This window comes from Ylistrum balloti, unplaced genomic scaffold, assembly GCF_031769215.1.
Source record: "Ylistrum balloti isolate Yb309-2 unplaced genomic scaffold, AGI_CSIRO_Ybal_v1 Utg369996, whole genome shotgun sequence".
NCBI lineage: Eukaryota > Metazoa > Mollusca > Bivalvia > Pectinida > Pectinidae > Ylistrum > Ylistrum balloti.
The window spans coordinates 77720-92385 of record NW_026782076.1 but is presented as its reverse complement, the minus strand read 5'-3'; the positions used below and the strand labels follow the sequence as shown (position 1 = coordinate 92385).

At 40.6% G+C, this 14666-nt stretch overlaps 1 protein-coding gene across 4 annotated transcripts in view; it reads right to left on the bottom strand.

Annotated features, from left to right (window-relative positions):
• Nucleotides 1-634: 634 nt before the first annotated feature.
• The window catches only part of LOC132548021 (rabphilin-3A-like), a 71765-nt gene continuing 57733 nt past the window's right edge, over nt 635-14666 (bottom strand). For 3 of the 4 annotated variants that reach the window (XM_060211836.1, XM_060211837.1, XM_060211839.1), the window contains 2 exons: nt 13788-13884; nt 10311-11343 (listed from right to left, as the gene is read on the bottom strand). In XM_060211836.1, coding sequence (XP_060067819.1) covers nt 11204-11343; nt 13788-13884 — 237 coding nt within the window. In that variant the 3' untranslated portion in view covers nt 10311-11203. Of the gene's footprint in view, nt 738-10310; nt 11344-13787; nt 13885-14666 lie in introns of those variants that run through there. The other variant, XM_060211838.1, reaches the window with a different exon arrangement.

Sequence of the window (14666 nt, the reverse complement as noted above, 5' to 3'; positions counted from 1 at the left end):
GTGTTTAGGCAGTGTGTGGAATGTTTAGTCAGTGTGTGTGGTGTTTAGACAGTGTGTTGAGTGTTTAGGCAGTGTGTGGAGTATTTAGACACTGTTGAGTGTTCACTTTATTCCATGACAAATGTTGTTTTTATTATCCAGGTGGAATCTAGAGTATCCAGACAGACATTGGGTATCCAGACAGACATCGATTATCCAGACAGACATCAAATATCCAGACAGACATGGAATATCCAGACAGACATCGAGTATCCAGGCAGACATCCAGTATCCAGACGTATCCAGACAGACATCCAGTATCCAGACAGACATCAAATATTCAGACAGACATTGGGTATCCAGACAGACATCAAATATCCAGACAGACATCAAATATCCAGACAGACATCAAGTATCCAGACATACATTGAGTTTCCAGACAGACATCGAGTATCCAGACAGACATCCAATATCCAGACAGACATCGAGTATCCAGACAGACATCAAATATCCAGACAGACATCCAGTATCCAGACAGAGTATCCAGACAAGACAGACATCGAGTATCTAGACAAGACAGACATCGAGTATCCAGACAGACATCGAGTATCCAGACAAAAATCGAATATCCAGACAGACATTGAGTATCCAAGCAGAGTATGGGGTGTCCATATGGAGTCTGCAGTATCCTGATGGAGATGGGGATGGCATATTCAGACAGGTGTTGGGTTTTTAGGGCAAATCTAATATTCATCTGGCTGTAAAAAAAAAATGAAAACTATTACTGAGATGAAAATTTTAGATCTATGTATCTGTTCCTATCTCCTAACATATTTGGAAATGTGCTGAGATCTAAGTCAGGTTGGCCCCTCTTTTCTATCACTTGTGGCTGCTCATTGACCTTTTTCTCTCTGATTCATCATACAAAACAAGGGACCAAGCTGAGTCTTCACATGATAGATTAAAAAATATCCATAGTGCTTCAAGTAACAGCAATATACTTCAATATCAAAATCAAATATGGCTGCCACTCTGTCATTTCCTTATTTTGAATGTAACATATATTTATCATGCTGAGGACCAAGGGAAGTCTACAGGTGAAATTTGAAAAAAAAAAAAAAACATCAACATGCAGGTTTTCTAGAAATAGCAATTACAATATTCAATTTTCAAAATCCAACATGGCCGCTGCAATTTTTGTTTTTCTGATCAGTCTCAAAGGTGAAATTTCCAGCATTGCTTATTTCCCATAGAGGTCGGCCTACAGATTTTTTCACCCTTTGAGACCACTCATTGATATGTTGTTTTGGGCAAATGTTGGTTTCCTTGACTTTGCATTCAATTCAAATTAACTGATGACACACTTGTCTAACGTAACTAAATCACTAAACTATGAATGCCAATTGTCACAAATCAGATAAAATATATTTAATTAACGAAATGGGAAAGTTTGAACTATACACTGAATACCAAAATACGAAAACAGTAAGTATACCACTGATACTATTGATATTATAAGCATTTTGTGAGAAAAATGCAAAATTTTTGTGAACAAATGACATTTTGAATGTCTTCCATACTCGGTCCATTCAAAACCAGTACAATGACAGTTCAGCAAGGCTCTGCTATGTGGCTGGTAATTCCCCATATTTGATTGACCAAAGCAAATTTATTGCTGGGAAACTGATTTTTCTATTTATAGTAATAATGATCTTGACCTTTGACCTTCAAAACTGTAAAGCAATCCGAAGCAAACACTTTCAGTAAGGAAGTACTGTTTGAAGTTTGGGCTAGATCAAACTCTAGTTTTCACATGGAAACTGATTTTCTTTTATAGTAACAGTGACCTTGACCTTTGACATTCAAAGATGGAAGGCAATCCCATGCAAGCACTTTCAATAAAGAAACGCTGCACATTTGTGTGGGGCCATAATTATTCAGCATATAGACAGCTTTACCCTAATCCTGCCCAAAGATTGAAACTTCACCATTTGTGCAGTGTTGATTTTTGGCTTTGATGTGTATCACCCCAATGACTCGTTGAACAATAGTGGACACAGGAGACCACCCTGTTACACTCCAAACCTTCATGTACACATGTGCCTTTCCTAATATATAACAAGCCCTAACATTACTACCAGTAATGCTGACATGTCCTTGAATGATCTGTCAATTGTAATTATGACGTTAAATACAATATATGATAGGACAGACAGTTACAATACAAATCTTCCAACAAAATATTACATACCCCAAATACCCTGAGACATCATACACGGTTATCTATTGTTCTTTTGACATTACTTTTAACATTTTCTACTAAGATGAAGACTTTAAACACTTTATACATTTTCGTTGTCACAATGAGAGGTAGATGTGTATGTGCAGGTTGTAAAGTTGTCTTTAGGAGACATTAAAACCAAGAAATCTGCCAGAAATATAAGACTTGTGGAACACGAGTGGTTGTTTGATGTTTGAAAGGCAGATGGCAATAACTGATGATCAAGAGATTGGTATGTGTGATAAATGTTTTAAGAATAATCAGAGGAGAAAACAACAACCTGAAGGTCAAAATGTTGGTGTTGAAGATCATATGTGGCAAAACAGCTAGCATCCATAGAGGATGTTTGTTATGGCCGGTCTTCTCATGTAAAATGCATACTATGTATGAAGAGTTTCAATCAGAACTCGACCATATTGCCAAAGTGTGCAAAAGTTCAACTCATCTTCCATCACAAGCTGTTGTGTTCTTGATCCTAGTGTATTTGTTCACATCATCTCATAGAGAAAGATCTTAATCCTAACGTTGAAATCCGCGTTGAAAATGAAATGTTGTCTTCCCAGCTACCTTGAGGATCAAAGGACATCATCAATGATCTTTCGGAGATATCACATACGCTATCAAATCAGGAGTCTTCTTTTACTCTGCGTTACTCCTCTCTGGATGAGGCAGATTGTAATGCCTGGACTGGTTGGACAAGAACAGTTTTATTAAAAAATTTTCTTATTGTTAATCATCTATAGGCAATGGTATTTACACTCCAAACCACAAGAATGCACTGGATGAAATGAAGATGGAAAGTGTTCAAATCTTTTTCAAATGACAATTTCAAGTATATTGAAATCATTTCATTCCAAAGTAAAGGCATTGGAAATAACCATTGTTCCTTTGTTCTTTGGACATGAACATCTTACAAGAGAAAAAATTCTTGAGCACAACACTATGTTCTCAGAAACATTTCTTGGTCAGCCGGCGACTGTTATACTTGACGATACATGTATCTTTATTCCTAAGAGTTCTTATCACAGAGAATCTCTTACTGTGGCTAGAAGAAGGGGTACTTTTTGACGTTCATGAGCATAGCCCTGCCTCATGGTTACATTCTGGACACAATAGGACTGTTTCCTAGAAATGATTACCGACAGGCTAACCTTAATAGATCCATAACTAAATCCAGATGGGTAGTGGAATCATATCATGGAGGATTCAAAGAAAAACAACTTGCCTCCAACTATTTCTTTGATGTAATCCAGGCACTCGATAGAATAGTAACAGCCTGTCTCAGTGGAATCCAAGTACCCATATATGTTAGAACACAAGAGCAGGGTGCTGGCTGTCAAAATGAAAGTGCACCTCAGTGTTCACTACAATGTAGATCAGCCATAAGGCCCAAGTCACTAATTGTCAAACTAGATACTACTGTGGATAATTGTGACTTTCCAAATTTAGACGTGGAATACCTTCTGACAATATCCTGTGACACATACCAAAATATCATTGACAGCTGCCTACATAAGTGAGACACTCGGTGATGATGGTGACATCAAGATCTGGATCAACCAGCACTCACGAGACATTGTATGATGTCAGACCACTTATGGCATAAGAGCAGTGTAAAGTAGAATGTTTGGATCAAGTTTGACATCTCCGACGCCATTAATCCCATAAAGGATGACTATTGCCAGTGTCCTACAGGACAGAGAACCACGGGGTAGGTGCCCAATAAGCCAGTGTCCTACAGGACAGAGAACCACGGGGTAGGTGCCCAATAAGCCAGTGTCCTACAGGACAGAGAACCACGGGGTAGGTGCCCAATAAGCCAGTGTCCTACAGGACAGAAAACCACGGGGTAGGTACCCAATAAGCCAGTGTCCTACAGGACAGAGAACCACGGGGTAGGTGCCCAATATGCCAGTGTCCTACAGGACAGAGAACCACGTGGTAGTGTCCTACAAATCGACTCCGATAACAAGTTGTATTTTGACCTTCAGAAAACATTGCTTAATGAAAAAGAGCATTTTCTTTATCAAAATCTGTCACATCTTTATCTCCTGTTCCCAATGTGTTTAAAACCTGTGGCTTCTTGCTGTGCATATATGATTATTATCAGTATGATATCTGATATCTGTAGACTGTAACAAGAATTAATTATATCTGATATCTGTAGACTGTAACAAGAATTAAGTCTATCTGATATCTGTAGACTGTAACAAGAATTAATTATATCTGATATCTGTACACTGTAACAAGAATTAAGTCTATCTGATATCTGTAGACTGTAACAAGAATTAAGTCTATCTGATATCTGTAGACTGTAACAAGAATTAATTCTATCTGATATCTGTAGACGGTAACAAGAATTAAGTCTATCTGATATCTGTAGACTGTAACAAGAATTAAGTCTATCTGATATCTGTAGACTGTAACAAGAATTAAGTCTATCTGATATCTGTAGACTGTAACAAGAATTAATTATATCTGATATCTGTAGACTGTAACAAGAATTAATTATATCTGATATCTGTAAACTGTAACAAGAATTAAGTCTATCTGATATCTGTATTTGTAATCAGGTTGTTATAGGGTATAATGTTGAAGACACAGATGTTGTGATAAAGAGATTGTATCTAGTATCTGCCTGCTGTTAAATATTCGTCTACAAAATCAATGCATTGATTTCAGTAAGAATATGTAGACAAGAAGTGTACCAGACATGGCATTGAGACCATGCCAAATATACACTTACAGCCACCCAAAGTACATTCGTCTGGGTCAATGTTCGATCAGTCAGGATGATAAAGTGACAACAGTCAGGGTGATAAAGATACATCAGTTAGGGTGATAAAGTGACAACAGTCAGGGTGATAAAGATACATCAGTCAGGGTGATAAAGAGACATCAGTCAGGGTGATAAAGATACATCAGTCAGGGTGATAAAGATACATCAGTCAGGGTGATAAAGAGACATCAGTCAGGGTGATAAAGATACATCAGTCAGGGTGATAAAGAGACATCAGTCAGGGTGATAAAGAGACATCAGTCAGGGTGATAAAGTGACAACAGTCAGGGTGATAAAGAGACATCAGTCAGGGTGATAAAGAGACATCAGTCAGGGTGATAAAGTGACATCTGTCAGGGTGATAAAGTGACATCAGTCAAGGTGATAAAGTGACATCAGTCATGGTGATAAAGTGACATCAGTCAGGGTGATAAAGTGACAACAGTTAGGGTGATAAAGAGACATCAGTCAGGGTGATAAAGTGACATCAGTCAGGGTGATAAAGAGACATCAGTCAGGGTGATAAAGTAACATCAGTCAGGGTGATAAAGTGACAACAGTCAGGGTGATAAAGATACATCAGTTAGGGTGATAAAATGACATCAGTCAGGGTGATAAAGTGATATCAGTCATGGTGATAAAGAGACATCAGTCAGGGTGATATAGAGAATTCAGTCAGGGTGATAAAGTGACATCAGTCAGGGTGATAAAGTGACATCAGTCATGGTGATAAAGAGACATCAGTCAGGGTGATATAGAGACATCAGTCAGGGTGATAAAGAGACATCAGTCAGGGTGATAAAGAGACATAAGTCAGGATGATAGAGACATCAGTCAGCGTGATAAAGAGACATCAGTCAGGGTGATAAAGATACATCAGTTAGGGTGATAAAATGACATCAGTCAGGGTGATAAAGTGACATCAGTCAGGGTGATAAAGAGACATCAGTCAGGGTGATAAAGTGACATCAGTCAGGGTGATAAAGTGACAACAGTCAGGGTGATAAAGATACATCAGTTAGGGTGATAAAATGACATCAGTCAGGGTGATAAAGTGACATCAGTCATGGTGATAAAGAGACATCAGTCAGGGTGATATAGAGACATCAGTCAGGGTGATAAAGTGACATCAGTCAGGGTGATAAAGTGACATCAGTCATGGTGAGATAGTCAGGGTGATATAGAGACATCAGTCAGGGTGATAAAGAGACATCAGTCAGGGTGATAAAGAGACATAAGTCAGGATGATAGAGACATCAGTCAGCGTGATAAAGAGACATCAGTCAGGGTGATACGGTGACATCATTCAGGGTGATAAAGTGACATCAGTTAGGGTGATATAGAGACATCAGTCAGGGTGATAAAGTGACATCAGTCAGGGTGATATAGAGACATCAGTCAGGGTGATGTAGAGACATCAGAGAGGGTGATAAAGAGACATCAGAGAGGGTGATAAAGACACATCAGTCAGGGTGATATAGAGACATCAGTCAGGGTGATAAAGTGACATCAGTTAGGGTGATATAGAGACATCAGAGAGGGTGATAAAGAGACATCAGTCAGGGTGATATAGAGACATCAGTCAGGGTGATAAAGTGACATCAGTTAGGGTGATATAGAGACATCAGTCAGGGTGATAAAGAGACATCAGAGAGGGTGATAAAGAGACATCAGAGAGGGTGATATAGAGACATCAGTCAGGGTGATAAAGTGACATAAGTCAGGATGATACGGTGACATCAGTCAGGGTGATACGGTGACATCAGTCAGGGTGATAAAGAGACATCAGAGAGGGTGATAAAGAGACATCAGTCAGGGTGATACGGTGACATCAGTCAGGGTGATAAAGAGACATCAGAGAGGGTGATAAAGAGACATCAGTCAGGATGATAAAGTGACATCAGTCAGGGTGATAAAGTGACATCAGTTAGGGTGATAAAGAGACATCAGTCAAGGTGATAAAGAGACATCAGTCAGGGTGATAAAGAGACATCAGAGAGGGTGATAAAGAGACATCAGTCAGGGTGATACGGTGACATCAGTCAGGGTGATAAAGAGACATCAGAGAGGGTGATAAAGAGACATCAGTCAGGATGATAAAGTGACATCAGTCAGGGTGATAAAGTGACATCAGTTAGGGTGATATAGAGACATCAGTCAAGGTGATAAAGAGACATCAGTCAGGGTGATAAAGAGACATCAGTCAGGATGATATAGAGACATCAGTCAGGGTGATACGGTGACATCAGTTAGGGTGATATGATGACATCAGTCAGGGTGATATAGAGAAATCAATCAGAGTGATACGGTGACATCAGTCAGGGTGATAAAGTGACATCAGTTAGGGTGATAAAGAGACATCAGTCAGGGTGATACGGTGACATCAGTCAGGGTGATACGGTGACATCAGTCAGGGTGATAAAGTGACATCAGCCAGGATGATAAAGAGACATCAGTCAGAATGATAAAGTGACATCAGTCAAGGTGATAAAGTGACATCAGTCAGGGTGATAAAGTGACATCAGTCAGGATGATAAAGAGACATCAGTCAGGGTGATACGGTGACATCAGTCAGGGTGATACGGTGACATCAGTCAGGGTGATAAAGTGACATCAGTCAGGATGATAAAGAGACATCAGTCAGAATGATAAAGTGACATCAGTCAAGGTGATAAAGTGACATCAGTCAGGGTGATAAAGTGACATTAGTCAGGGTGATACGGTGACATCAGTCAGGGTGATAAAGTGACATCAGTCAGGATGATAAAGTGACATCAGTCAGGGTAATATGGTGACATCAGTCAGGGTGATAAAGAGACATCAGTTAGGGTGATAAAGAGACATCAGTCAGGGTGATAAAGAGACATCAGTCAGGGTGATAAAGAGACATCAGTCAGGATGATAAAGTGACATCAGTCAGGGTAATATGGTGACATCAGTTAGGATGATAAAGAGAAATCAGTCAGGATGATAAAGAGACATCAGTCAGGATGATAAAGTGACATCAGTCAAGGTGATGAAGTGACATCGGTCAGGGTGATAAAGAGACATCAGTCAGGGTGATACGGTGACATCAGTCAGGGTGATAAAGTGACATCAGTTAGGGTGATATAGAGACATCAGTCAGGGTGATAAAGAGACATCAGTCAGGGTGATACGGTGACATCAGTCAGGATGATAAAGTGACATCAGTCAGGGCGATATAGAGATATCAGTCAGGATGATAAAGTGACATCAGTCAAGGTGATAAAGTGACATCAGTCAGGATGATAAAGTGACATCAGTCAGGGTAATATGGTGACATCAGTTAGGATGATGAAGAGAAATCAGTCAGGATGATAAAGAGACATCAGTCAGGATGATAAAGTGACATCAGTCAAGGTGACAAAGAGACATCATTCAGGGTGATAAAGAGACATCAGTCAGGGTGATAAAGAGACATCAGTCAGGGTGATAAAGAGACATCAGTCAGGATGATAAAGTGACATCAGTCAGGGTGATAAAGAGACATCAGTCAGGGTGATAAAGAGACATCAGTCAGGGTGATAAAGAGACATCAGTCAGGGTGATAAAGTGACATCAGTCAGGGTGATAAAGTGACATCAGTCAGGATGATACGGTGACATCAGTCAGGATGATATAGAGACATCAGTCAGGGTGATAAAGTGACATCAGTCAGGGTGATAAAGTGACATCAGTCAGGATGATATAGAGACATCAGTCAGGGTGATAAAGTGACATCAGTCAGGGTGATAAAGAGACATCAGTCAGGGTGATAAAGTGATAAAGACATCAGTCAGCATCAGTCAGGGTGATAAAGGGTGATAAAGAGACATCAGTCAGGGTGATAAATCAGTCAGGATGATATCAGTCAGGGTGATAAAGAGACATCAGTCAGGATAAAGTGACATGATACGGTGACATCAGTCAGGGTGATATAGTCAGGGTGATAAAGTGACATCAGTCAGGGTGATATAGTGACATAAGTCAGGTTGATAAGGTGACATCAGTCAGGGTGATACTGTGACATCAGTCAGGGTGATAAAGAGACATCAGTCAGGGTGATAAAGTGACATCAGTCAGGGTATAGAGACAGTCAGGGTCAGATAAAGAGACATCAGTCAGGGTGATAAAGTGACATCAGTCAGGGTGATAAAGTGACATCAGTCAGGATGATATAGAGACATCAGTCAGGGTGATAAAGTGACATCAGTCAGGGTGATAAAGTGACATCAGTATAATGTTCCATGAATATAATTATTGTAAATGTAGTCGTACAACCTTATCGAGTGAGATAAACTACAAAATATTTACCGTAATACAGAAAAACTACACACATACCACCTTTAATGCAGTAGCTGCTATTTTAATTTTTTAAGGTTATTACCTTGTTATTTACATGATTATCACATGTGTCAGTGTTACATGGATTTTATTGCAGTTTGAGTTAATTTGCATTTTAAACAAAAAATACCAGAGATATGCTTTCCTCCATATCGACATATTTAAAAATATAATTATGTAAAGTAAAATTTTTCTTTTCTACGACAGCACAGTCCATTCCGAAGGTGTATCCACATGAGCAAAGTCCTTTACCGAAAAGAAAATAGCTGTTCTGTGTTGATGATTGCCAAACTATTGATGGCAGTAGCTTAACTGTGGTACACAACCTACCACCTTACTGTTGTACGTACACAACACACTGCTTGCATAAGAATTAATCTATATGTGGTCCACAACATACCGCTTAACTGTGCTCCACAATGTACTGCCTAACTGTGGTCAACAACGCATTGCCTAACTGTGGTCAACAACGCATTGCCTAACTGTGGTCAACAATGTATTGCCTAACTGTGGTCCACAACAAACTGCTAAACTGTGCACCACAATGTACCGCCTAACTGTGGTCCACATCATACTGCCTAACTGTGGTCCACAATGTACTGCCTAACTTTTGTCCACAATGTATTGCCTAACTGTGGTCCACAATGTATTGCCTAACTGTGGTCCACATGTACATGTGGTCCACATGCCTAACTGAGGTCCACAATGTACTGCCTAACTTTTGTCCACAATGTATTGCCTAACTGTGGTCCACAATGTATTGCCTAACTGTGGTCCACAACATACTGCTAAACTGTGGACCACAATGTACCGCCTAACTGTGGTCCACATCATACGGCCTAACTGTGGTCCACAATGTACTGCCTAACTTTTGTCCACAATGTATTGCCTAACTGTGGTCCACAATGTATTGCCTAACTGACAATGTATTGCCTAACTTTGGTCCACAATGTACTGCCTAACTTTTGTCCACAATGTATTGCCTAACTGTGGTCCACAATGTATTGCCTAACTGTGGTCCACAACATACTGCTAAACTGTGGACCACAATGTACCGCCTAACTGTGGTCCACATCATACGGCCTAACTGTGGTCCACAATGTACTGCCTAACTTTTGTCCACAATGTATTGCCTAACTGTGGTCCACAATGTACTGCCTAACCTTTGTCCACAATGTATTGCCTAACTGTGGTCCACAATGTACCGCCTAACTGTGGTCCACATCATACTGCCTAACTGAGGTCCACAATGTACTGCCTAACTTTTGTCCACAATGTATTGCCTAACTGTGGTCCACAATGTACTGCCTAACTGTGGTCCACAATGTACTACCTAACTGTGGTCCATAACATACTGCCTAACTGTGGTCCACAATGTACTACCTAACTGTGGTCCATAACATACTGTAAAACTGTCGTCCACAATGTATTGCCTAACTGTGGTCCACAACGTACCGCTAAACTGTGGTCCACAACGTACCGCTTAACTGTGGTCCACAATGTACTGCCTAACCTTTGTCCACAATGTACTGCCTAACTGTGGTACACCAAAAGGTACATCTGATTTCTTACAGTTTTTCCTTATGAAAGGTCAGAGGTTAAAATATATATGGCAGTGACATATTACTTCTGGTACGTGACACACCACACGGCACATCCTGGTCTTCTCAAGATGGAATACACACTCAGGCATAACAGCCGTCAGGATGGTTCTTGTCAGTTGTCAATGAATGACGCTGAATCCTTAACGTAGTTCATTGCAAAAGACAATCTATAATCACAAAACTGACAACATCGATACATGCAGGATCACAAAGATATCAAGATGTTAATTGAACCTCTGGAATAAGTTCTGCTGACAACATCTGCCATCGTTCAAATTTCTGGTCTGGATTCTTTAGTGTGTCAAACCAGTGTTTGAGCCTTTCCCCTTTTGAGTTGATTCCTAACTGAACACCACCTGAAAAAAAGGAATAAGGAAGAGCAAAGTGAGGAAGGACTCGTATAGATATATATATATGGTTCACCTATTTATCCTTACCTAGATCTGATAGATATATATATATATATATATATATGGTTCACCTATTTATCCTTACCTAGATCTGATCTATTGAGGGGTTAATCCGTATAGATATATATATATATATATGGTTCACCTATTTATCCTTATCTAGATCTAAATCTATTGAGGGGTTAATCCACTTAGGGGATCATGAGATATCTTGTATAAAAGTTCTTTTATGTCTAGAAAATCAATGACCTTTGACCTTTAACAATGACCATCACTATGTAACAAGATGTAGAACTTGATAGTGTGATGCTATGATGTGACTATGAAGTAAAACTGTTCAGGGGCTCATCAGATCTCTTGTACACAACCTTTTTATTTCAAAAGTAGTCAAGGGTGACTTTTCACCTTTATCCTTGATAAATGAAAACTATGATCAAATCAAGAGTAGACAGTTATAGATTGAAGATAAAGTGTAAATATGAAGTAAAAGTGTCAATAGATTCAGAGATATCTTGTACACAAATATTTCAGAAATGGTCCTTTGACCTTTAACCTTTACCGAAAACCACCAGAATCCTAGGAGTATACCTTATTGATGATATGGTGTGAATATTTATATGGGTTCCTGAAGTATCTTGTATACAAGGTTTATCATGGATGAAACCTACAGACAGACATAAGCATGCACAGACGGATGTAGGCATGCACAGACAGACTTAGGCATGCACAGACAGACTTAGGCATGCACAGACAGACGTAGGCATGCACAGACAGACCTAGTCATGCACAGTGACATAGGTATGCAAACAGACGTAGGCATGCACAAACGGATGTAGGCATGCACAGATGGAAAACGGATGTAGGCATGCACAGATGGATGAAGGCATGCACAGACGAACCTAGGCATGTGTGGACAGACGTAGGCATGCACAGACAGACTTAGGCATGCACAGACAGACCTAGGCATGCACAGACAGATGTAGGTATGCACAGATGAACCTAGGCATGCACAGACAGATGTAGGCATGCACAGACGAACCTAGGCATGTACAGACAGACCTAGGCATGTACAGACAGACGTAGGCATGCACAGACAGACCTAGTCATGCACAGTGACATAGGCAGGCAGACAGACCTAGGCATGCACAAACGGATGTAGGCATGCACAGATGGATGAAGGCATGCACAGACGAACCTAGGCATGTGTGGACAGACGTAGGCATGCACAGACAGACTTAGGCATGCACAGACAGACCTAGGCATGCACAGACAGATGTAGGCATGCACAGACAAACCTAGGCATGCACAGACAGATGTAGGCATGCACAGACGAACCTAGGCATGTACAGACAGACCTAGGCATGTACAGACAGACGTAGGCATGCACAGGCATGCACAGACAGACCTAGGCATGTATAGACAGATGTAAGCATGCACAGACGAACCTAGGCATGCACAGACAGACGTAGGCATGCACAGGCATGCACAGACAGACCTAGGCATGTACAGACGTAGGCATGCACAGACAAACCTAGGCATGCACAGACACATGCACAGACAGACGTAGGCATGCACAGGCATGCACAGACAGACCTAGGCATGTACAGACAGACGTAGGCATGCACAGACGAACCTAGGCATGCACAGACACATGTACAGACAGATGTAGGCATGCACAGACGAACCTAGGCATGCACAGACAGACGTAGGCATGCACAGGCATGCACAGACAGACCTAGGCATGTACAGACAGACGTAGGCATGCACAGACGAACCTAGGCATGCACAGACACATGTACAGACAGATGTAGGCATGCACAGACGAACCTAGGCATGCACAGACACATGCACAGACAGACGTAGGCATGCACAGGCATGCACAGACAGACCTAGGCATGTACAGACAGAAGTAGGCATGCATAGACAGACGTAGGCATGCACAGGCATGCACAGACAGACGTAGGCATGTACAGACAGACGTAGGCATGCACAGACGAACCTAGGCATGCACAGACACATGCACAGACAGACGTAGGCATGCACAGACGAACCTAGGCATGCACAGACACATGCACAGACAGACGTAGGCATGCACAGGCATGCACAGACAGACGTAGGCATGTACAGACAGACGTAGGCATGCACAGACGAACCTAGGCATGCACAGACACATGCACAGACAGACGTAGGCATGCACACACATTGATTACTATACATCCCCCTCATTTCCTTATCTACAGGGGAGGGGAGATTATTGAAGGACCTTTTTGGCCAAAACTAAAGCGTTGGTTGAAGGCACAGAGATCACAAAGTGTTACACCAGCCGCGGGATTCTTAAATCACAAGTCATTGGCCTTGCCGATGTTTTTATCCTATTGAGATATCCATACCTATGAAGTCATTGGCCTTGCCGATGTCTTTATCCCACACTGTAATCTCCAGTGTCTTCTTTGCCAGCTCTGGTAGTTTTATCTCGTACAGGAAATCCTGCAATGATCAACCATATATATCAGTCAGTATATCATTATAAAAGATCCAAGATCTGAGTGATCTTTACTTATTCTTTAAAAGTTCATTTTTTTCTTATCTCCTCTTTACTTTCCTCTGTTTTTGGTCTTAACTATATAGAATTTAATTATCCCTTAAAAGGAGTAGCGACAATGAACTTTCAACCCTGATAGTTGTCATTTTTTTAGGTATGTACAGCAAAATCTACATATGAAATTTGAGGAAGATTCATCTAGTAATTTTAACGAAAAAAAAAAACAAGAGATCCCAGAGGGATCTTGGCGCCCACCATTTGAGGATCTATTTTCAGTTCTTGAAGATTTGTTTATTTTTTTGTTTGTTACAGGTGTTGTAAATGTTCATGAACTGGTCTTCATTGAATGTACTCAATGATGGCACAAGATATTTTTATTAAGCACTTATTAGCAAATAACATTTGAAAAAGATCCCAAAGTATTATTAGATAGCAGTCAGTTACAGGTGGATAATGGACAATATGTTTGTGCTGTATTACTGTCGACATCCAAGATGGCGGCCTGTGGGCCACCTTGATTTCAAATCAGTCCAAAAAAGGTACAATGCACAACTAGGGACCAAGGGAAACCAATATCTATGAAATATCAGAAAGATCCATCCAGTACTTTCTCAGATATAGCAGTAACAAATTTTACTCTCAAAATCCAAGATGGCTGCCTGTCAGCCATCTTGATTTTGAATCAGTCCAAAAAGGTACAATGCACAACTTGGAACCAAAGGGAACC